Source organism: Gymnogyps californianus, chromosome Z, assembly GCF_018139145.2.
Source record: "Gymnogyps californianus isolate 813 chromosome Z, ASM1813914v2, whole genome shotgun sequence".
NCBI lineage: Eukaryota > Metazoa > Chordata > Aves > Accipitriformes > Cathartidae > Gymnogyps > Gymnogyps californianus.
In genome coordinates this window covers 81660071-81685730 of record NC_059500.1, presented here as the reverse complement: position 1 = coordinate 81685730, position 25660 = coordinate 81660071, and the positions used below count along the sequence as shown (strand labels likewise).

General features: G+C 48.9%; 1 protein-coding gene across 1 annotated transcript in view; it reads right to left on the bottom strand.

Moving 5' to 3' along the window:
* The window catches only part of CTIF (cap binding complex dependent translation initiation factor), a 112155-nt gene that overhangs the window by 46913 nt on the left and 39582 nt on the right, over nt 1–25660 (bottom strand). Inside the window, exon 7 of the mRNA XM_050913322.1 lies at nt 13420–13496. Coding sequence (XP_050769279.1) covers nt 13420–13496 — 77 coding nt within the window. The remainder of the gene's footprint in view (nt 1–13419; nt 13497–25660) is intronic.

Sequence of the window (25660 nt, the reverse complement as noted above, 5' to 3'; positions counted from 1 at the left end):
GCCACATGAGCACTTTAACTCTCACGACATGAAAAGAAGGATGGTTCAAAATAAGCAGAAGGAGGTATTTCTTCACATAATGCACAGTTAAACTGTGGAGCTATGCTATAGGAGGTGTGAGTACCAGGAGTTTACAAGGGTTCAAAAAGCACATTGCCAAAGTCATGAAAGGAAAATCCATCAGGAGCTACTGGACACAAAGGTGAGCAAATGTGGTCCTGCAGATCCTCGAAGTGTAAACTCCTGGAGAATCATAGAATCATTTTGGTTGGAAAGGAACCTTAAGATCATCGAGTCCAACCGTTAAGAAGAGGAGAGCGCTGCTGGGAAGCAGCATTACATGTATACCCTGTTCTTCTCACGCTCCTCCTGGTGTCCATTGCTGGTCACCAAGCCAGGTGGTCTGGTGCGACCCATCGCAGCTCTCCTCCTGCTCTCACTGACCTCCTGACCAGCTCCAGCACACCGCTAGCACATCTAATTGCAAGTGAAAAAACTCCTGCCCCTCTGCTGATGCAGGATGGCATGGCAACCATAAGATAAGGCGAGTTATCTCCCAGCTGGGTGGAGGAGTTGCAGCGTAAGGCGCTCTGTATGCACAGCCAGCAGCACGCACAGGCAATTACCGCCGCCCAGCTCACGTGCTGTAATTCATTAAGCCGCAGTAACGCAATCACCCAGCTGAGCCCTTTTAGGAACAAACCGCCAAGACAATATTGTCCTCTGGGGACCTGCAGTTCGGAGAATTAATTTAGCGTAATAACTCCCAGCGATGTTGCGGACAATCAAACCGAAAGAAATGATGATCTGTCTCTAAATTGCCTGTAACCAACCCCTCGGCTGATGCCCTGCGACCATCGGCTCTGCTTGGGCAGGCGGGCCAAGCGCTGACTGTTTACTTGGGACTTTCATGTGTATGAACACTTAATCCTTAAGGAACCACATCGCGAAGGACCAGCACTCCAATAAGGAGTTCTTCACCTTGTTCTCCGGGATGCGCGGCTTCAGCCAGAGCAGCTTGCTTAGTCATATGGTTTAGTTTTAGGTAGTCCTGCGAGGAGCAGGCAGTTGGGCTCAGTGATCCTTATGGGATCCTTCCAACTTGAGATATTCTATGATTCCTTTCTGAGATGCATCTTTAGTGTCGTTGTTCTGAAAACCTGGCCTGCCCTTCACCACTGGTTCAAAGTTTCTAAATTTTAAGCAGGACAGCGATTATTATTTTAACAGCATCTCTGCTTAGGTGCTTTCAGCTGCCTAGAAGAGTTTTTTTGCATCATTACACTCTAAACACTATGATTTAGCTACATGCTAGTATTGCTACTCATCATTGCAGGCAAGTACACCACCAGAGACTTACTTTTGTCCTTAAAAAGAAAAAAAAATTATTGGTCCTGAGTTTGCTCAGGAGAAGAGCTCTCCCACGAATGGCAGCTTTTCACAGCCCCCATTACACTGGCTCAACTCCTCTGCACCGTGCTCAGCGTGGACAGCCATGACATCCCCGGTGGGTTTGGGACGTTCCCTCTGCACCTCCAAAGAGAGTCTCCATGGTGGCTCCAGTAATCCCCATCAGCTCCCAGGAGGGGATGGAGAAGACAGGAGCATAAGGAGGAGGATGAAAACCTGATTTCCAGATGCTGCTTCAGGGGTTCAGACCCACGTGCCGTTAAAACTAATTAATTTGACTTGGAAATCCTACTGAGAAGGAAAAGGGTGTTTCAACCTTTTCAATTCCTTCCCTTCCTCTCTCTTTCTTCTGTTTCAACGCCATTTGTTGAGTTCAGTAAATGCACTGCAAATCATTCAGCTCAATGCTAGTTTTCAGCAAGTACCCAGTCCATCCGAAACATTTTGTTTTGTTCCAGCTAGGAACAGCACTTCAGCACTAAAATAACGTCTTGATATTGTTGCTTTCTTTAATAAACATCCTCTCCTCTCACTGCAAAGCCTTCAGTAAACGGCCCTGGAAGAACAAAAGACATTTCTGTATTGTTTTAAGTTCTCTTCCTTTCTGAAAACCTCAATTAAAACAGTGAAAAAGCAAACGTGTCACTACTATACTCTGTAATTATGAACTCATTTCTATTCACTCGCCCAGCAGGAGAGGTTTGTCCTGGTGACCTCTGAGAACAGATTTCTAAGGCTTTTCCAAAATTTCGCAGCCTTACAAACGACACGTTCATGTCAGCCATAAAACACGTTCACCTTCGCCTTCACCCAAAATAACTTGCAATCTTAAAATCCAGGGTGAGGGCCATTCCTGTGGCTATTTTTATTTGTGAAAGGAGCCCTAGCACTGGCCATGAATAGACCAGCATGGGAGTGGCTCTGGAAATAGTGCAACCCTTCAAGACAGCGTGAAAATTGACATGAATATGGGCTGTCAGCTTATTGTAAAGAGTTTTCAAATAAATACCTTGCATGGCACACTCCTGAGTGATGGTCAGGCTTTTCTTAGCAATCTTTCCAGCACAAAAACTACCTGGCCTGAAGAGGACGCGTGCAAGTGTGATCCCAACCTCTTGACTTGCCAACGTGATGCTTGTGGGAACAAGCATGGAGTTTTCTTTTGGTAAAGTCCCACTGAGAAAACATTTTGCAAGACAAAATGCTGGGACAACTTGGTTATGTATGTGTGTATACGTATATAACTTTAAGCAGAGAGTGAAAGATAAGGAGGGTAAACAAGAGGGAAAACCACTTTTTTTATAAGAGATGAAACAGTGGACAGGAAGATGGTGCCTGAGAACTCACAATCAGATAATAATGAATGCAGAGTAGCAGACTTTCACATAAAATAAAGTAATACTGTCCTTTAAATACAAGCTAGAAAATAGCTTTAAAACTCACACATAGGATTACGAGCCACACTGCTTTAGGGTCCATTCCTGATCCTCCCATGATTTCATGTGCCCATGACACACCTAGGCACATATATTTCTCTTCTCTTAACATTTAGGACAAAATCCAAGGGAGCACATATACATCCACAACACAGCTTAAGCAGAGCTGGGGACTCTACAGCTCATCAACGAACTCCCAAAATCCCACCCAACCCCAAGGGTCTGGGTCAGCTCACATTTTGTCTGAAATGTAAGTGCCAAAAGTATCACTGCCATGCACGTCCTGAGATGCCACCATCTCCTCAGATCCCCCTCCAGTTCAGCCAGCTCCTGCCTTAGGACATACCAGATTCATCAACTGGGCATCCACCCACCAGCTCCCTTCTGGAAGAAACCTTCTAGAAGAAGGTGCAAATTGTTAATTGAAGTGAAAACGAGTTAGGGGTTGTAGCAGGAGTTGGCAATGCCTTTAAGGGGCTCAGGGCTAAACCCTTCCACCTGTGATGACAACAGTTCTGTTGACACCTGTTTATGAAAAACCAAGGGCAAAAAAAGCCTGCTACACACTTCACCCAGGCTGCTGAAACACCAGTGACTGGTGTCAACTCCTGCTCATTAGCAGCACCAAGCCAGCTTGGCTGGTAGACCTTGGTAGGGTCTACCTACCCAGCTGATGGGTAAGGGGGGGCTCGCTCTGGCCAGTGAAGCCAGGCAGCCTCAACAAGGGGTTGAGCTAAATGTTGGTGAGGGATCTCATCAGCCACGTGCATCTTCCAGGTACAGACACAAGCACATTTTCCACAGAGACCAGAAATAATTATGGCAAGCATGGTCTGCAGTGGAGACTGCTGCCCCTAAAGCTTCTCAAGAAGTGCCAAGGTGGTACTCTCTGCGAGCATGAAAATATCTTGTTGGAAATCCTTGCCTTCCTTGGCTGAGAAGAGATTTCGCCTCCATGAGACGGGAGAGAACGGGATGCCCAGTCTCAAGTCTTTGTTCTTGCTGAAGAGAGCCCAGAAACAAATCCCCATCCCAGCGCTTCCTCCGGCGTGGGGTGTTTTGGCTCAACTCCTCCCACAGCTCTTTGTTTTTCAGACTTCCTTGGTTCTGGTCAACATGGGAAGGCAAAATAAAGCAAGGAAACCTGTTCTCGTAAGATGGCCAGACTCATTTTTCTTATGTGGGGGCCAGAAGATCTCAGTGAGAAGCCTTCCAGGGCTCTCCCAGCACCTATGATTGCCACCTTTGGGAATTCCCACCTTGTCCCAGGGGAAGGGGAATCCTCCCTCCTCGCCATGCAGCACCAGATTATTGTAAGGTTGCTCACAAAGTTCAGTCTTGCGCAGGACTTTTACTAGAGTGCCATGGTGGAGACCCTCAGGCCTGGTGCATACGTGCTTAGCGTACAGAACAACTGCTCCCCAAACAGCTTACAGCAGCAAGATGCATTTAACGCATGGAGAACATAGGCATGGGGAGGGGGTTATACAGCATCACGCAGAGGGTGGGTTCAATTTGCCTAATTTTAAGTGTCTGCGATGTCCAGAGGCCAAATGTGAGGTGGGGATCTAAAGTCCATGGCGGCCCAACCAGTTACAGGTGGTGGAGACTGGGGAGGGAGTCACCTGGCCAAACGCCTGCTTCATGCTGAGGTGAACCATCCTCCGAACTCCACTGACTGCATCCCCTCTGAGCCTAATGGGAATTTTGGCACCTTGTTCATATATAGTCAACATAGTTATGGACATATGTAGTGGGATTCAGACGGTGGTGTCACTGGAGATGCTTTATGGCATCTTGTCTGGCTCCCACCCCATTTTGGAGCAGGTTTCACAACGTCTGGTGTCTGCTAGCTCCTTGCATGGATTTCACGATACGCTAGGGCATCCGAAATAGCGCCTGTGATCATGGAGGTGAAGCCCAGCAGTCTCTGATAAAGGTGAGAACTGAAATGAGGTCTCCCATGTCCCCCCGCCAAGGCCTTGGACACAGAAGTGGTTGCTTTGCTAACCTTCTCCCTAGCTGTACAGCCACCGTGAGCTCCTGCTCCCCGTTCCCTAATGCTCACAAGAATGGGCAGCAGCAGAAAAGGAGTGAAGAGCTGTCAGTGTCAACATCTCACTGTCCTCCAGACCAGCCTCTGCTGCCACGCAGGAATAAGATACCTAATAAATACTGAGTTTCGATGAAATCAGGTGTCCCTCCACCACAGCCACACACTGAAGTTCTCCTGGATTTTTTGCTGGAGCAATTACTTTGCTTTCTGTGAAGTAACATCATAAGACCCTGAGCTTATCCAGCAGGCCATTACATTTCTATTGAGGTTTCATAACAGTAAAATGTTTTGCCGGTGGTACATGAAGTCTTTCAATCATCAGCTGCAGAGATGGAGAAAAACAACCTGCAAAAGCCTCCCGATGCCATAAAGTCTACTGGCAGCTTGGCAATTCAGGTTAAATTTAGTCTGCAGGACAGAGGTCACTTCAGTCGCCAAGATCATAAAAAAAAAAAGGGGGGGGGGGAATAAAAAGTCTTGTGTTGTAGAGTTTTTATGTAATGACAAAGCCGCTCTCAATAGAGAGGTGGCAACCCTGCAGCTGGGAAACGCACCCAGCTCTCTCCTGCCACTGCCTCCTGGCATTAAAAAAAAGGAACAATGAAAGGAAAGGATTAAATTTGCTTAGATGAGTCTCTTTTAACCCTTCTGCACCATGCCTTTAGCTAGGCACACAAGGAGGACGGGGCAGATATGGAGAACAGTAATGGATACGCATCTCCTGAAGTCCTGCTCATGTGGAGCGTGTCCTGTTGAACTCACAAAGGTTTATCTTTCTCTTTACATTAATCTTGGGCCCACAGAGCACTCTGATATTTACAGAAGTACATTTTCCCCACATTACATGAAATGCAAAATCCTTTTAGTTGTTGCTAGCATCGGGAAAGGAGCTGTAAATACAGCATCGCCTTTCGCGGTGTGTTTTGCCGGCAGGATCGCAGCCGCACCATCTGCCTTCAGGGGTGACTCACGGCTGGGCATATTTTCACCGACACCCTCAAGTGCGTAAGGGCTTATAGCGCTGATCACAACGGCAGAAACAAGAGCAGCTGGGTGGAAAACTCCTACTCACCCCGCCACAGACCAAGACATGGGTGACAGGCGAAACAAACTCCCCGATGGATGCTAAATACCAACTGCTCCACCTTACTGCTGCTGGTGTTTCACATGGACCGCTCGGCTAATGGGAAGACCCTACGGGTGCTAGGGCAGGCAAGTGGCTCTTAGATGAGCCAGTCTAAGACTGATGCTAGATATAAACTTGGTTGAACTTCAGGTGGCTTCTGCAAAGCTATTTGATCATCTGTGTCCTGTAGGTACTGGGGCTGGGATTACTGCACAGGGATGGTGTTGGACTATTACAGCCCCATGCCATGCTGTGTCCTGTTCGCTGAGCCCAGAGCGTGGTGCAAAGGCAGCAAGGGGTCTTGACAGAGCCAAACCACCTCCAGATCTCAGCTCCAGGAGGTCCCTCTTGATGAGAAGCAGCAGTGCCGCCCAGCAGCTCCACCCGTGGCTGAGTCACCCGCAGCCGGATGCCCGCGGGTCGTCAGGAGGCGGCTTTTTGATCATTCAAGGACTGCTCCTTCAACGGGGAGCCTGGTGCAGGCTTTGTTCTCAACAACCTCCTCCCGGGAGCAGGGTGCCAGCGCCGTGACCCCTGGCAGAGCCTTCTCCTTGACGCCTGGAAGGAAGGACAGCGGGGCTGGGCGATGCCAGCGTGTCTGGCCAGCGCGGCTCTGCAGGTCAAAGGGGGCTCCTGCTTGACCCCTCCTGATACCATCTCCGCCCTGCTCCATCACCGCCTTGCCCAAAGAGCAGCTGATGGACTAACCAGGTCCCAACGACACCAGGTCTTCGTATGGACCTACCCGAGAGCCTCGCGAGAGGGTATGGGAGTAACTACGAACATGGGGAGGAAGGACCTTGTGCCACTGCAACCCCCTCCGGTTCCCTACATCTGTTACTCCCTTGGAGGCAATCAAGGCAGACCTTCCTCTGATTTCCAGTCTTAATTAAATGGCCAGTTTTAACTGCTTGCTCTTCACAGCAGCGTGTTTCTTCAGCAGAAACATCCCTTCTCCCTCTGCGCCGTTTACCCCCAGGTACCTCGAGAGCATCTGCATCTGCTCCCAGCCTCTGTCAGGCAAGGCTGAACCAGCTGATATGTGCGAAGCAGCGTTTCCCTCTCTGGGCTTCCAAGTTTATTTTATCCTTCACTTCCCTGGGTGACCCTGGATCCTCATATTAACAGATAGCAAAAAAAAAAAAAAAAAGCAGAAAACTTTTGCTTTATATCTCATCTCATCTCAAATCCCCCTTGCTAATGGCTCCATCTCACTCCAGCATCATGCAGTCCTGCAGCTCCCACCCGACCTCATACCTTCTCCCTGAATGAGGAGGTCTTGCCCTTGAAGGAGCAAGCTGGGCAAAGCCGATTCCTGTGATGTTTTATGACAGGGTAAAGTGGTAGAGTGCCCTTTATGGTGTTTTGAAAGGAAATTGTACAGGAACAATGTCCCGAGCAGCGTGGCTGTTGAAAATCCTTCACAAAAGGAGTTTGCCACAAGAGGAAAAGCAGCTTAATCAGTGGAACTAATCACTGTAGGTGGCTGAGTGTCCCTCAGGGTCTGTAAAATCAAATATAATGGGAAAAGAAATATATCACAGCTTGCCTACGCTCCTCGGCGGAGCCACCGGCGGATCTGGGACGTTCCCTGCCTGGCCCCGAGCCCGCCGTGACCGTCCTTTGGGCTGTCCCTATACAGGACCACACTCGCCTCCGTGTGAGACCCCGGCCGGGGCCACGTGGATGGGCTGGGATGGGCCCCGGGAGGTCCTTCAGCAACGTGGACTCTGACCGGGGAGTCAGGACAGGGGTGCCCGCCCCTGCGCGCTCACCCCAGCTAACCCAGTTTTCGGCGTGGGCGCGAGCAGGAGGGGTCAGCGGGGCTTACACAACCCTCCTGCTTCAGGAAGAGGAAACCGGTCCTGACAGCCACCCGTGGCTCTCCGGGGAAGGAGGATATTTCTGCCTCCCCCAGCTCTGAATCTAATTAAAAACAGAAAACAACACACACACACACACACACACAAAAATCCAGACTGTTTTTTCCTGATCATTTAAGTGTAAAGCCAAGTTAACGGTAGGAAGCAAATTGGGACAACGCAAGAGAAAACTTGGGGACATTTCTGTAATCCTGTTGTCAAAAGCCGTAAGTATTTGGGGCACGCTAAAGGGAGATGGGGAAAGCAAACGAGCCTCTTTGCTCCCACCCCTTCTCTCCAGGTATGAGCCAGGAGGACCTACGCAGTCTTCTGCTCCATCTCCTTATGCCAACGCAAGGACTTCATGAAGGATGTATTTCCCAGGTGCAGAAACACTCCTCTTAAACCCCCATCCAACAGGAGAAGGAAGAGATGACACGAAGCTCAGCCACAGCTAAAGGTCCTTCACCCGAGGCTGGCTGTGGTCCCCAACAGCCCTGGCCGGGACAGGCAGAGCAGCCCCTTGTAGCTCTGGTCATCTCAAAGCCTGGAGACACACCGGCTGCGCACGGAGGAAGAACAAGGGATCCACACCTTTTCTATTGAAAAGAGGAATTCAGATGCCTTTTGGAAAAAGGGGATTGATTAACTCCTAGGCTTTTATTCCATCCTCTCCAAGCCATGGGGCTGCGCCTCCCTCTGTCATCCTCTCCTGTCCTTGCCCATAGACTGACCACCAAAAGCCCGGTGAGATACCAGCCAGCACCTACGCACACATGAGGATTTCCTTTTGGTAAGGTATTCATCCTGATTTGACTTTTGAATCCAACAAGATGTGATTGAACCAATGTCATTATGACAGCGCAAACTTTTTAAGACTTCCACAGCAACCTTTTCCTGGTCCTCAGCAAAACTGTCCCCTTCCTTAGGTGATGCAGGACAATTTCAGCGCTCTCTTAACCAGAAGACCAAGAAATAGGTACAAACTCATCTGTCTTAATCCATTGCAACTCCATATATTCCTTGTAAATCCTGTCTAAATTGGCAACATTTCTTATCACTCCTACAAGGCTGGTGCAAGCCTCTGTGCATCCATTTCCAGGCCATGGGGTTTGGCCAGGCGGACCCTCCATCCCAAAACACATCATACCAGGATGCCACGGGAACTGGAGAAACCCTGTGCAGCACCAAGCTGACTTGCAATGCTTCGATAGATACTTAAGAAACAGCGTTTTTGGGAACTTTTTGAAAAACAAGGGGCCAAACTCAGAGCCCACCTGCCCAAGGAGACTACGTCTCCAGCTTGTGCTCCGCTAGCAGAGAGGCATTGGGTTGGGAAGGGTCGGAGGAGAGGACTTGAGAAATGGGTCCGTTGTGCCCCATATCCCAGAGTATTTTTTTTTCTCTCGACTGCTTGCAGGAGAGAAGGGCAGGAGAGGTCCTGCCACCGCCCAGGGAAAGTCCCTCCTTCCCTAGAGGTGGCTGCCTATGGGAGGTCAAACCAAGTTGCCTTTGGTGATATCTAGGTAGGGTGGGTCTTGTGTGGCAGCGAACAGCGGATTAGCGTTTGGGACAATAAAACCCTCATTGGTGTTTAACACTCGCTCACATGGACGTCTATGAAAAAACTTGCCTCTGCTGCTCTCCTTCAATGATCCCGTCAAGCGGTGATGCTCTCCATCACCCTCATCAGGAGGTGGCAGTTACACCTCGTATGTCTAAACCAACAGAGAAAACACCAGGTACGAGACTTCTGCCGGGTGAGGTGGGGAGGGCGATACCTCTCCCTGGTCTCCTGCCCTGATCATAAGCTCTTCGCAGCAAGGACCTCACCACCTCCTGTAAGCTTTTACAACACCTTGTGCAACCAAACCCTCCACCAGATGTGGCTCTGATGTTGATTGCTGTTACCGAAAATGTGCCCAACAGACCCACAGTGGTCCTTAACTGGGAAAGTCGAAGCCTGTTTTAATGACACCTCTAATTCGCTCTTCATATCTATCTTACGCAACAAATGAAGCATGAATCCCATGGAAAAATGACTTGTGGAACGTAAAAAAGTATCGTATATGCAAGGAGAAAGCTATGGTTGCATGCCCATAGGGTTGTTTCTCCCCAAGGGAGTGAAAGGTGCACGGCAGAGACCTCGGGGTAGGTGAGCCGCACTCCTCTGCAATGCAGTGACAGCATTTCCCGAGGAAAGGTGACGGGAAGGAAGCGGGGACGGGCGCTATTTACAGCATGGCCGGACGTCAGCGTTGTTTCGCATGAGAAACAAAAGGTGCTTCGTTAGCCCAAGACATGGCCCCTTCTGAATGTCACTGTCAGGGAGGGGAGAGGAGTCCGCATGCGCTCTCAGGGGGAATCGGTATCGTTTATAAGACCCGCTGGAAAAAAACAGGCAGATTTCTGGGCGCCAATGTGCTTTATCAGCTCTTTTATAATAGCTGTGTTATACAAAGTACCAGCCAACCTGAAATTCAGCTACAACCAGGGAAGGCCAGCTGGACCTGTGCATCGTGCAGAGATCAGCCTGGGGGTTGACTCCTCGACCCAAGCTGGAGGTCCACTTGCGAGCGGTGACTCCTGCACAGGGCAGGAGGAATGCCCACCATGGTCACCTGGGATGTGTCATCCTTCTTGGATGAGGCAGGTCCTGGGCAGGGAGAGCCGGTGCACCAGGGATAGGCATTGCTCCTGGGGTCTGGAGCGCTGCTTGGTGCCAAGTTCTCACCACCTTCAGGAGAAGGGGAAAAGCTGCCCGATGAAAACCAGACCCAACTGCGCCAGGGCTTTGGGGCCACACCTGCTTCTAACCCAACGGAACAGGACAACCTCTTTTCTTCTTGCAAATCCATTGCATGTCAACCCTACTCCCATCCTTGGCTGCTACCAACCCCTTTCTAAGAAACCAGCTCTTCTTCCCTTGGGTCCAGGCATCCAGAGCTGCTTCCTAACCCCCTCCCAACCCACGCAACACCAAATGGCCCCGCTCAGCCTCTCCCAAGCCTCGCTGCCTCCAATGCCCCATCCACGGTCTTGCAATTTTGAGCCTCTCCATATCCAGATGAGGTTTAAATCAAAAAGCCCGTAACTCCGACTGTTTTGCTGGCGATGAAATCTCATCCTGAAGGATGTTTATACCACCTGTGTGGCTCCACGAGCTCCGAAATGAAGCTTTTCTCGCCCAGAATGATGCCTGGGATATTAAGATAATAGCACTGCAATAAAGTGTGAACAGCTTTGTAACCTGTTTGTGCTCCAATACAGTCTGGGTTTTTTTTCCTATTACCCTTTTTTCCCCTATTTCTACCCTTTTTTTTCCTTATTTCTATCTCATAAAATAACCAGTCTGAGACCTCACTTACTGCTAGAAATCAATTTTAAGGAGCGAGTGCTCTCTAGGGGCATCTCAAGTGGCACTAGAAGGACTAAAACTCCGCTCCTAGTCCCAAAAGCATTGCAGAGGCAAGGGGACCCTGAAAACCCCCAGCATCAAATCATGTGGCGCAGGGAGAGGGGGGCTGCTGAGGTCCCCAGCTGAAGTCTAGGGGATGGGACCATGCCTTTTCAGCTTAAATAATTATTTAAGAGACTGCTGTTTCAGTCCACTGCCTCAACTTGGGCTTCTTAGCTTTTTGCAATTAAAATCAGTATGTTTTTCTGTCTAAGCTTGGACACCACCATGGATGTCCGTGCAGGACTCAGGCAGGACCGCATCCCCTCTGCTCTTTCCATTTTATTTCATTTGTGACTGCTTAGGGCTGAAATGGTCCCATGTCTCCTCCCGCATGATGCCATATCAGCTGGGTTTTAAGGCTTCTGTCTCTCCTCCTGGGATATTATCCCAGTGCTACTTAGTCTGGGCTGTATCTCACCCCGAGATCTTCCAACCCCAGCCCAAGGCAGTTTCTTTTGCTATCTCCCCTTGCCATCTGTGCAGGGATGCCCTGCGGGGCTGAATGCTTCTGTCTGCTGATGGTTTATCTGAAGGTACCAGAAAAAAAAAAGAAATAGAAACACAGGTCTGGCGTGATCCCTCGGACCGGCTGGTTTTTGGATGGGAGGGAAGAACCAACACGCAGTTGCGTGGCTTCGGTCCAGCGCAGCTTTGGGCATGGGGCTTCAGGCAGGAGACCCCTTGGCTCTGCAGATCTCCTCTCCCGCAGCATCATGCGCTCTTCAGATGGCGGAGGAAGACCCGCTCGGTGAGCCGGGATGGGAGCAGGATGCTCCAGCCTCCGCTGCGATTTCTCGGGGAGCCCAGCCCAGCACTGCGAGGAAGCCCACCCAGCTCTCTTTTGCAACACAAGCAGACTTCATCGTGGTTTTAACCACGTTTCGGTGATCACAGGGCTGCAACCCAGCTGAAACAAGCCCTTCTTATTTTTTTCCCCCCTAAATGACAAGATGAAATTGTCTTTTAAATTGCATACAGGAAAAAAGGAGGGAGCCCCAAAGGGGAGAGAAAACAGAGCTTGCTGCTGCCGAACTGCCCTGCCCACAGAAGAATGTTTCTAGGATGCCTGAGCAAACTCTTTTCAGCTGTTTTTTGGTCGCTCGGTAAAATTTGGGAAAACCAAACCAAGCACAGAATTAACTACATCATGGCTGTTCACGAGTCGAGAAGCGATGGGGAGATTTGATAACACACTCCAACAACTATTACAGGTGTCTGTAGGACTCCCAAAAATCCCCCTGCGAGGCATCACAGCTCAGACACAGATTTCAGATCACTCTAGGAGAAAACATTGGCCACTTTTTCTCTTGTTAAATAACATTAACCTTGCAAACTCCTGGTTTTAGAAATGCTTTATTGCCCTGGTTGTGTTGTCTCAGTCACAGCAGAACACACCGGAAGAAATAAAGCTGCATGTACAACTAACTCCCTTATTCCCTGCTTATTTTCATGTTTAACCATAGTCACGATTCCTATCAAGGACTCTAGATGCCCTCATATAATTAAATATGCAATTTACACAATTAAATATCCAATTGACCCAATTAAATTAACTCAATGGATTGAAATCACCAATGCCACAGGAACTGAGCTGCCTATTTAACACATCCCCTCCTTCACGCAGACAGGCATCCGATGCTTGCTGCAAACCCCTTGCAACCATACCCACTTTGCAGGCGACCCTGAAAGTCAGCAAATTTTGCTTTTCAATAGGAAGAGAGGAAGCAAGGCGCAAGGACTCAAAGCTTTTACAGATAATACCTTGCCAGCTGCCTCTTCTAATACAAGTGGGGGGATCTGGCTATGCTGGAATAAGTATAAGGGGAAGAGGAGGTCCTTAAGATACTCCTGGAGCAATATAGCACATACTCCGGATTTAAAAGACAAACCAGGGGGATGGACAGACTGTATTTTCAGGACGTTAGTGCTCAAATAAGGGTTTATACATTAACCCAACACTGGCAGCTGCTAAACAGCAGCATTGTCCAAAGACACTCCATGAGACAGTGGGGGAAGATATGCAATGGAGAAGAGAAGATTAAAAAAAACATTAAGGAGGTTTCACCTACCTCCGGTCGTTTCTCCTCCTTCTGAACAGTTTTTTGGTGTGTGCGATTTCAGCTTCATGAGGCAACGGATGGTAACCCTGTAAAACAGAGGGAAAAGCAGCGATCAGCCCCACGATACAGGACGCATCAACGTGGAAGGGGTCAGAGTGAGACAGAGCTGTACACCCAACATGTGAGCATGATGAAAGAAACAGTTCCCATCCAAACATCCTTACAACATCTCAGACGCTATCGAAGCAGGTCTGGAAATCCACTGACTTGTTGTACCCTCTCAGGGCCACTGCAATAAGCAGGGAATGAAGTTATCTGCAATTTCCGCACGGGAGAAACCACACAGGATAAATAACTGGACCACATATGGATGGAGCCCAGTATACACCATCTACAGGGAATTCACCGACTTCACACACGACACTGCTGATACTGGTGCACCTAAACCATCCACTTTCAGTGGGTTGTCTCCTTCGGATTTATTTATTTATCTAAAACTGAGCTGTAAAAATGTCTGTATGGGGACGATGCTCGGCAGCATTCTGAGGATACTGGAGTAAGTAAACATGAGCCACAGCTGGCTGGTCTGTTGGGGCTGTGCCCCCATGCCGTTAGCAAGTCGACGACTTTGTCACGAGCATCTTGCTGTGCTTGGGCAACCACTGTGAGCTAGTCAACCCATGCCACCCCTGAGGTAGGGACAGGTGGCATCCACCTACTAGAAACAACTGAGATGACCAGGACATGAAATGATTTGCCCCAGCCATGTCAGTGGAAGAGCTGGGTGTAACTCAGGCTGCTGTCTTGTCCTCTCTCCACTGAAGGTGCCGACTCTCTGACTTGGTATGTTCATCTGAAAAGGGGGACGCTGTATTTACCGTCCTACTATGGGCATCCTGAGGCTTCGTTAATGTGAGCAAAGAGCTCTGAGGTTCCTGGACGAAAAGCACTATGTAAGTGCAAAGTATTATTTATTTTCCAGGGACCACAGAGCTGTCATAACCATAATGAATTTTATTTATGCAGTATTGTACTTCCCCAGCTGGCAATAAAAGCCCTGTAAAAGTTGCTCCTTTTATTTCCATCACAATCTATCTTAGCCTCGGAGCTCCAGCCGCTGCTGGTGAATCACCACGCGCGAGGGGCCACGACGGAGCAGCCTGGGCAAGGGCAAGGGCTGGGTGGGAATGCGTCTCATCGAGCAGCAGCTTTGTCACATTGGCATGACAACATAACACACCGACCTCAAAAAAAAGTCCCTCTTTCTCTGCGTGAAGAGCCTTAAAAATGACAGTTAATTTTAGTAGCGGTTACTGAGAGAGATAGTAATATTTTGAGTTCCTCTGGTGAAAGATGTAACGGAGGAGAAAGATTGCTGGGGATGGTAATGAATTTAGGCTTGCAGACCACAGAAGGCATCCCCAAGTCCAAGACCAACAGGGTTCATCGTGACCATCCATCCTGGCCATCTGCAAAGAGCCTGGAGAAACTGCTACTGCAACAACCCTACAGCTCCCGTGGCAGCTGGAGCCTTCCACTTAGGAGACCTTCGCTCTTCGAGACTTCGGGCAATGAAGAACTCACCAAGCCCTTGGGTAAGTCCTGCTGCTGGCTTGCATGTCTCCATCTGAACCTTGCTTTGGCTGCAGTCTTGAAGTGTGCTTCCTGAGAAGGCAGTTTCCCTTTTAACTTTCTTCTTCACTTTCAACTCTTCCAGAGAAAATCGGATGTGCCACGATCATACGGTTTAGCCCAGGCATTAGAAAACATGTTCAAGAGTAGTACCCACTCTCGGTGACCAAATTATCCTTCTCTTCCACTAAAACACCCTTAACATCCAGAGCTGCCACACCAGCCACAGCATCCTACGTGATCCCTCACAGCAATGGTACAGGGGCCATCGTTACATGAAGTTGCCTTAGCTTTCCTGCAGATCTGCTCATCCAGTGAGGATCTGCTCGGCGATGCACATTGTTCTGTGGTCCTCTGCTCACGTCCCTGCACCCAGCACCAGAAAGAGCTCGCCTCATGCTCCCTAGATCTCACCTCACCGCTCAAACATAGCCCATCTTTGACTAATAAGAGGTAGTTTGGGAGTAGGGAAAGCTGGCAACCTGCTCTCTTGGGGCTGTGGTTGGGTTATCACCTAGTTAACCAGGTCTGACTTGGGCTTCTCCTGCAGCCAAACACCTCATGGTTAATTCTGGGTGGCATCTTTGATGTCTAACAGCTTAAAATCATACTGAACCTTCTTCATTACTGAGGGCTGTGGTTTGAGTCTTCCTCATCACTTATTTTCCCAATCACTTATTTTCACTGAATGCAGAGGAGGAGCTTAATATCTCTGAGATCTCTGTTCCTCTGAAAATTTGCTTGAAATTGGCCAATGGGTACCAAACCGAATGAGAAAAGGAAGGGAGGGAGCAGACACACACGGCCCAATCACATCAGCGGTGCTAGTTTAGGAAATCAGGCTAAAAATAATACAATACTCTGTGAGGCTGTTTCCAAATGTTGTACTACCACAGCAGGCTAAACTTGGGGTATTTTTAAGAATTTAAGCTGCATTGCAGACACATGTGCAAATACAATTACCCTGGAAAAATGAAACTATCTCTGCAGAACACAAGGACCTAAAGCACCGATTTCCTCAACGCAAAGCCTTCGTTAAAGTCTCAGAAGCTGCCTTTCTCCTCTTTCCAACTAGAAACCATACATACAGTGGTGCACTGCTGCATGTCCTCCTTGCAGAGCATCCCTGTGCTTCCTCAGACCTCTGCCCACCAGCAGCAGACAGCATCAGCGTGAGGGATGGACTAATTACACGGGAATAAGGCTCCTAATCCAAGGAGCACTCCTGGACACTGCCTGTGCCTGAACAGAGGAGAACTTTGTGTCCCCATCAGGAAAATCAAACATCTCCCTTCTCCAGCCAAGCAGTTCCCTTCCTTAGTCCTAGCCATGAGACAATGTTTTGGAAAAAACCAGTCACTGATCCCTACTCTTGTTTGGTACCTAAACAGAGCTAAATTTGGAAGGGAGAAAAGTCGACTTTTTTTTGTGCAGCAAGCTGATGTAAAAGGAAATATCAGCAACTTGCAAGAAGAGCGGAGTGGCTGGAGAAGACCGAGGGTGCTGCGTGGGTGGGGACGGGCCAGAGTCCCAAGGGCACGGTGAGCACCTTGATGACATGGCTCTTGGGTTTGTCTGGAGGCTGCTCCCTGCCACGGGTCATGCAGGACAGCAATGGAAGTGCCTTCAATAGAGCTGGCTCGCTGAGGACAACATGGATCTGAAATGCAGCTCTTCCATTTTTCAGTGGACACACTCTTTATGAAGCTGAAATCCCTGAACAGAGCCAAAGGGAAATGTCTTGCAAGGCAGAAGACCACCCTCTGCTCCGCAATGGGTCTACAAGAAGACCTGCACAAGAGGGATGGTTTTTGCTCCTGCTTGTGCCAGAAGACACCATCAAGCCCAGGTGCTCATGGTTTTCACAGGCAGGTTTGCAACTTCTCAGTGGGCAGCAAAATCACATTTGGTTTCTCTCCCACATCGGTTTTATTTTGATATTTATTCGCAGGTGGCTGGAGGAGAATGTAACAAACCCAACATTTCAGTGCTGCTGCTTCTGGAAGCGAGGGGTGTGGGAAAAGCAAAGAACAAGGAGCCCATGGTCTCAGGAAGGATCGCTAATAGGGGTCATTTTCCATTTTGGAGCCAAACGCTCTGAGGTTTACATGGTGGGAAGCTTGGAGCAGAACCTGAGAAGCCCATGGGACTTCTAATGCATGTACGTGTAAGTCAAGTTTAAATCATAAACACGCACGCTCTAACAAGAAAGGCCAATAGCTCTGGAAAAGAAAGGGCGTTCAGGACTGGTCTGCTCTCCAGGCCAGTCCCCTAGAGATCAGCTATGTTGTGATGTGCATATTCATTTTTAGATGTTTCGGGGAAAGCAGCTCTTGGAGAAGGGAAGGCGATGTCTGGCAAGCTTAGGTGACTGTCATATGGCCAGCTAGCATACGCCAAGGGAAATCTGTCATCTACCAAAATTGCTGCAAACAGATGGCAGAGAGGAGCAGGTTTGACACCCACGTCCACTCTTTTTGTGCTTTACCTTCCTAATGAAGGTGTCTGCCCAACCCTCAACCCCATCCACCTGCCCGTGGGAATCCAGAAAGCCGGCAGCTGCCTCTCCGCTGCCCCAGACCCATTTACATCAAAGTTTAATGAAAGAACAAATAAAAAGCTTTCAAGATCTTGTTGGCAATCTGCAGCAATCCAAGAGCCTCTGCCTCTCTCCCCACCGATACCTGCTCCTCCTCAGCAACGTCCCTCTCCTGAGCCATCCCACCCCACATCTCAGCCCAGTAACCTGCGGGGTACTGGCCTGGGAGGGGTACGAGGAAGAGGGGCAGGACCAGAGGAAGGAAATGGTTGGGTTTAGAGCTACCCTGCTACGAGCAGGAGCTTTGCTATTGTTTTTCTCACGCCTCCTCTGCAGCACCATCAGCTGAAGAAGTTGGAGGAAGGCACCAGCTTTGCCTCTTTTACTGGTGACGGTAAATCACACGGCAAATCACAAGGAGATAAGCAGAACCGAGGCAGGGTTTTTTGCTGCTGCTGGTCCTTCTGCGACCACCCTTAGGTAGCAAACCCTAGGGACTCCTTCGGCATCCGACAACAACTGCCTTATAAAAGGGATGGTCCTATTTGGGACCAACCTGCACCCTCCCTCCCTCTCCTCCACATCTGCACTTCTCAAGTGCAACTGTTGCCTGGGGTGGCCAAATTCATGGGTGTTTCACAAAGACCTGGTGTTATGAGAGGTTGGGGTTCGTTGCTTCGTCCGTATGGTCTTCATGTCTGCTTAACGTAGCCTGACTGTTAGATGTGAAACTTTGCCCCACAAAGTGACCATCTTCATTCATACCCACTCATTCAGCCTGTTCCGTAGACGTTGCCCATGCAGCAGAAACGCTCCCAGACCGTGATGGTCAAGCAGGCGAAGACGCCTGAATGGGAAATAGCAACACTGAAACCCTGAGAGTGAACGCAAGGTTGAGAAAAGCAACTGGACTGATGGAAAAAAACAATGCTGGGGTGATGAGAGAAGGAAAAGAAATGATCCGGCCGTATCACAGGATCAGTCTGCATGAGCTTTATCTCAAGAGCCTTTTGTGCCCTCAAGAAACATCTCCGCCCTTGCTTATCTTAAACAAATGGTTGCAGAAGGCCTGAACTGAACAAACAGGTTATTAGGCCTGCGGTAGGCACTGGGAGTTTCGCTTGGTTTTATTGCACACAAAGTTCAGGGTGGGATTTATTTTCTGGGGAAGTGGGATGGGTGAGGTGGGGCTGGGTTCACGGCAGCCCCAAAGATGCCCCATCTGCCTGCGCAAAGGCGACAACAGAAAGACCGAGGTTGGAGGGAGCGTAAAAAAAGAAATATATTGTGGTTCCAGAAATGATCCGCAGAAACCAACCCAACGACTTGCAGCACCCCGCGATAAGGCTTTCATCTGCCTATAGGATGGATTATCCGTGGCAGGAAAGTCCAGGACAGCACAGCACAGAGCTGCAGATATATTTAACTTCTATTGTGCCGGTCCCACTCTCCTGATGGCTATGGGGTTGAATGTGCCAATGCTCAGTACAACCACCCCAGCCATCCAATTGCACATGAAAAACTTGGCAAAGGTGCCACTACCTCCCCGCCAGCATCATCCCCATCACCTCTACCCACCCCAGGCCAGCATTTATCAACACACGTAAGTCCTGTGGGCACTTCCAGTAGAGCCATCTCCTTGGAGGCTACTTGCCGTTGCCTCTTCCCCTTGCAGGAACTCCCACGGTGCTGGCCTGCCACCCACTCTCCTCTCTTACAAGTGGGGAATTTTTTACCTCTTGAAAGGAGAGGGCTGAAGCACAAACCAAAGCCTTGACCTGCTTTGGAAGCCATGGAAGAATACCAAACAATGTCAGGAAGCCGCCTGGAAATGATTTCCTCTCCGTTAAAATTTAAGTGATAAATCTGTTCCTTCAAATTGCAAGCTATTCATTTTTCCTGGAAGGTGCTTATAATAATAGTTGCTTTTGTATAAGAAATCAATCGGTGCTCAACACCAATGGAACAGAAAGTGCAATGATTTTACAACATAATCCTCACCTAAGATAAAAGGCAGGTAAATCCTTACAGCGCTTCATGGTTGTGGCTCTCCCATCACTCCTCACCCACAACACAGCACACATGGGTCCTGGCCACCTCCAAGGATGCTTTCTTCAACCTCAATCATTGAAGCCAGGGCTAAATCAAACTATAGGGTTGGCAAAGAGGACTTAGTTTCCAGCCACCCAGGAGCTGGAAAAGGAGCAAAACTCCTCCGGCTTTGCCACCGCTGATCCGACAAGCCCCACGGCAGAGGAGGGATGCTCCGTGGGACCTTGACAGTAGGACGTGCTTGCCCGATGAATCATGGCATGGCGCAATATGCCTCACATGGGAGGCATAGGAAGTTGCTTCTTGGGAGATGTCCCGGTTTGGAGGATTTCCTGATTAACTGCATCTTTGGGGAGCACACCATAAATCTTACATCGCCAGCAAAGGCTGAACGCGTAGCTGCAGCATGCGTGCCTCGGTGATGAGCACCTTGGAGGAGACTCTTTTCCCAAAGAAAGAGCGGGAGCACAGAGGAGTGATGGCTGTGACGGTGATCATGACTGTCACAGCTAAACACCGCTCTTTAGTTATCATTAAAAACACCGGCGCTATTCCCTATAGGGCTCTGCCCTCCCACGTTGCCCCAAGGACACAACCTCCTGGATTCCCGCTTGCTGAGCGTTCATGCTGGTCTATACAGCCCCTCTCACGAAATGGTGGGTGTTTTAACGAATTACCGACTCTACACATGCAGTCCCAGACCCGAAGGATCATTTAGACCCTTATCTTCCCACCGCCTTTCCTTGGCGTTTGCTATCGACTCCTGGCAGACAGCGGACACCCAGCTAGAGGGAAGACAGCATTTAAAATGGCATTAAATACTTGGTGGCATTAAATACTTGGTGGCAGCTAAGCTGTCCCACCTCATCCCTCTGCAGCCAGCTCGGGGATGAAACAAAAGACACGCAGAATGGCAGAACAACACAGCGTGAAACTCCCCGTGCGGGGTGAAGGATGCAAATGCAATTAAAGCATTAGAATAATTAGGCAAAGCATCCCAAGTGAAACGTACCCTGAACCTTCCTCAATGCCTTCTGCTGATTACTGACAGCGAGTTTTCCGGGGTCTATTTTTAACTCTCGGCCCCTAAGCTCCTGAATTATACATAATTCAGAGATAATAAAACTTTAAAATCCAGGACAAAGTCTCCTAGGAGGAACTGCCTCTGCAAACACACACGTGCACATCGGTGCAACCAGGATGGGCAGGAAGAAAAGCCCAGCCAGTGCCACCAAGCCCCGGCTAAGCCACTGAGATGGGGACAGGCTGGGAACGCTGCTGCATTCAAACGGGGTGCTCCAGACACACCGACACGGACACGCGGTGCCATAGGAAGAGTATAAATAACAGACAAAAGAAATCCCCTTTTGTTAACAAGAATCCGCAAATCCAAAATCAGTTACAAGCTGACTTAGGAAACGGAGTTTTTTCCCATGTTATAGCAAAATGGAACAATACTTCACGAGTGGAAGTAACTCTAATTGTTTTAACTGATGTTATTTTAGTGTTGTTTAGGTTTATTGTTTATTTGTATGTATTTCCTCTACCCCGGTCAGGCTTAAAAACAAACCTTACTGTCAGCAGTAAAGCATCCCATCCATAAATAAATACATTTATCCAGTAAATATAGATATAACCACACCATTGCTTGGAGTCCTTAAATGCAGAATATTTACAGAATCATTAAAATCAATAGTGTTGGTGACCTGGGTTTGCTTTCTCCTGGAAAAGGGAGCCTTTTTCAGCTAATATTGGGAATAAATACTGCCCACATCACTTGCGACCAGGAGGCACCACATCTGGTATTTGGTTTGCGGTCTGTCCAGGTAGCCCAAGCTCATCCTGAGAAAGGGCTGCACTGCTCTGAAAAGCTTTTCCTACATTTTCCTTGGCTTGTGCTAGTTTGGGGGTGAGGGAAGAATTGCTTTAGCTGAGACTTAGAGTGTTACGAGGTTGCTATGGGAATATTTGTAACTCAAGCTATTTCAGTCCCTCTGGGACCTCGCATTTCTTTAAAGTATACTTTTCCTCTACATTTTTCATGTTCCCCAGTCTGGTTTTCCCCGTCTCTTGTCCCCTTCAAAGCCTACCACCCCCGACTTGTGCACCTCGATGTGCCGTTTGACCATGCCTCTCCAGCCGAGATGAAGTGGGCAGGCGAGATGGCAGGAGGACCCTTTGTTCACCGCCCACCCTCAACACCTCCCCATCACGCCATCGTGGTGGACGGTGTCACGAGGAAGAGACCTGCAGGCAGAATAGGGACCTCCTCGGTGAATTTTTAAGGTGACCTATGAACAGAGCCCATAGGACATCAGGGAGTTTGGGACCAGAGCCCAGGTCACCCTCTAAGCTGGAGGGTCTGTTGAACCTCTGTGCAATCCCCAGCGTTGGTACAGCCTCCTCTGGCTGGGTGTGCTCATCTCGAACCTCAGCATCGCTCACAGCAGGAGGTAAGGGCTGTATCCAAGAATATTTTCTTTTCACCCTTATTATTAACAAAAGATTGTGTGTTTTCCATGTGCATTTGTGCAATCCCCCAGAACCAGGCCTCGACAAATCTTCTCCTCTTGGGTGGACTGGGGTTTCAGCCCATAGGAGCTCCAGCTCATGCAAACTCCCAGGGGTTGGGACAGTCCCACAGCGATAAACCCCCTTATTTACAGAGTGATAACTTCATAACCTTACAAACAAGAGGTGGCTTCTCTTTTCTTTCAACGTGGGCAGATCCAGAGGCGCTAGGAGAACTTTCTCATCGCTCAGCCCTTGGCACTTCCCGTTGGAGACCTTCCAAGTGCATGAAGTTTTGCAACACCCTAAGATCGCAGGCAATAGTTAATAAGTCAACGAGCATTTTTTGCCATGATCCATATCACTGTGGTCTATACACTGCGCCACCGAAGCAAAAGGGAATTTTGCCATCAACTTGAATAGGGTCATGGTGGTGGCAGTCCCTCTTGGTCCACCAGCGGACCTTTCTAGTAGACCTTCACGGCTGAAGCAAGCTGTGCAGAATATCACCGTCCTTTCCTTCTCCAAGCCCCTTGTATTGTGCTGGAAACATTTTCACACGACTGATATTCCTGTTTGCAGTTGGCTGAAGACACAGCCAACGCACTTTCCCCGGGACTATACCACAAAGAAATGTTTTTTCTCCTTTCTGAAGTCTCTGCTTAGTCTAGCTCAGCCCAGAGAGAGCAAGCGAGGATCCCATGTCGCAGCCACCCCAACTCGGAAAATACCCCGATGTGCAACCGCCAATTTAATCCTACAAAAGCCTCATTCTTCCCTTTGAAAAGTCCCATTCCTTTGCAGGAGTGTGAGCTGTGCAACACAAAGGCTTGACTTTCTCCTTGCCTGGTTACCGGCAGTTTGTACCTGGGTAGAAGAAACTGCTTCTTGAGTGTCCGTCTGCTCCCTCCCGGGATTTTCCTTTTATTCATCGAGGACTAAGATTCCCCCTGCTGTAATGGGTTTTAATGCAGGGACAAGCACAGAAAACATTATGCACTTGCCACACAGTATCAATCATATCACATCATATATTAATTACACCGGTGGCTTTTCACTGGTGCTTTCTAGACCTCTGGGAGCCATGGACTACTTTGAACAGTAAAACGAGGAAGAGTAAGAAAAGCAAGTTTGTAGCCGCTTTACAGCAGTCTCCAAATGTGACATTTGGAAACAGATCTGGCATTTCCACCAAAAAAAAAAAAAAAAGTCCTGAAAAACTGCTTTTTATCTAAAAGTTGCTACTGGAGAGGGAGCAAGACGGCCGTATCCGCTCTCCCGTGTCTTGGAAATGCTGAACAACAACAATGACAACTCCAAAGATAGAGGGAAAGCGCACGTTCTCCAGGCATCGTTCAAACATCAGCTTTCCTGCCAGCGAAAGCATGAGTTATGGCTGCTTCTGTGATGACTGCCAGTGAAGCCCCTTCAATTCATTTCACATCGGCCGAGAGGATGCACCTTCAGGTGTTTCAACAGAACCAGGCGGGGACAAAGAAGAACCAGCAACAAAACTCAACAAATCAACCCAACTCCTCGATATTTTCATGTGCCAAGCGACCAGCACCAAAGACCTTGCTTACTGGGATGTCTCGGGTCACGTTGCCCCTCCTTGCTAGGGCTTTTTTAGCTCCTTTCTACTTTCCTTGGTGCCCTTCTTGCTGGCAGGATTGTGGATGTGTGATGGGCAGTACTGGGCTCCAAAAGCTGGGAAGGGTCTGAGACAGCGGTCACTGAGAGTGGTATGACTGAGGAGCAGAAAAGGACATGATGGGAAAACCGCAGGCAGCCCTGAGCAGACGCACTGCATCACGAGCGACTCGGAAGCGGCCGTCAAACTGCTCGCTACCAAAGAGAGCCGGGAATTTTGGCAACCAGCATATCCCCCATCTCCGTTCAGCCGGCTCCCTTCTCTGTCCAGGACCCCTGCCCGCTGCCGTCAGCACCGCAGCCATAAGCATCCTACAGATGCTACGCCTTCACGGTGGCTCTGAAGACACGCAGGGACCCTATGGCAGCCCCGGGATGCAAAATGAGGTCTCCCATGCCACACTCCACGCTCACCTGGGTAGCTCTCCTAAGGGTCTACCTATAGCTTAAATTAGGTAGCCAAGTACCGTACCAAAAGTGGTTTTAGACATCCTCACTTGCATATTGCTCTTTGCCCACTGTATATAGCTACGCCCGTGTACAAGAGGACATGGGGTCCTTCCTCCTGCCTGCATCTCTGCTGGGATCAGAGACAACCCAGTGAGCCGGGATGGCTCAAGCCTGCCCGTCCCCAAATCAGGTCATCAGACGCCTGCGTCTCTGCGCTTGGCAGCCTCAGCCTTTCTCTCCTTATCAAGGCCAAAAATTATCCATTTAACATCCATGGCCTTTCGCCAGCAAGAACGCCACGCGAGGAGCAGAACCGTCTCCTCCACTCCTCTGACAAACCGAAGCAACAAAAGCGAGGCTCTTCCTCATGCAAAAAAAAAAAAAAAAGTAAAAAAAAAAAATTCCCACCAGCTAAGAAAAGCTGGAGGTTAATATAAATTCCATGGGTTTGAGGGGGAAACGGAGCTGCATTCAAAGACTCGATGGCTAACCACGCTTCCTTCGTCTGGCAACTGCCCGCTCCCCCAGCAGAGTTATTGAGGAAGTTAGATGAGCGCTGTATTTGTTCCAGCTGCAGATTTCCCTTAACCCCTGGTAGCGGTGTTTTCAAAAAAACACAGATCTTGTTTTCTGATGGTGGCTTTTCATTTTCGTGTGTGCCACAGCTACAGTTACTAGCTTTAAGCGCTGACATTCATAGATTAAAAATAAAGGAAAAAAAAAAGTTTGCCATTCTAAGAAGTCCAGGCTGGATGAGCAAAAGGGGGATTAAAAGAAGGCTTTCAGGAATTAGCTTGGAACAGGAAAGAAGAAGATAAAGCCATTATAAAAGCTTGTGCTAATACAGGAGTCCTTTTTGTTGTAAGTGTTAATGCAGCCACACAAATTCCTATGAAGATTTATTAGTCAGGTCATATAATCTGCTCTCCTTCCTCTTCTGATGATAAAATCAAGGCTATTTTCCTCCACTAAAACGTTCCTCTCTCTCAATTAAGAAGAAAAAAATTATTTTTTTTCCCCAAGACTGTGTTTGTGGTATACATAAGGCTACGGGTGAGGCTGATGCCTTCAGAACAGCGAAATACAGACACTGAAATTAAGGTACCCGTTTAGAGACTACACTGTTAGGATGCTCCCTGTAAGGCAAGCACAGCCCCAGGTCCGTGGTACCCGACACTGAATAACTTGACGGAGCTGGAATACGCAGCACCGTCTCCTTCCATCATCCCAGACCTGCTACAGCATCCGCTGTCCCATGGGACCTCAGTCCAGTAAAGCATTTACTTTATGCGAATCTGCTCCTAGGTCTACTATTTGCCTTGGCCGTAAGCCAGCCAAGCACTTAGGCACATGCTTAAAGTTAAGCACAAGAGTAAACAGATTGAAGTCAGGGGGACTTAAAATTAAGCACATATT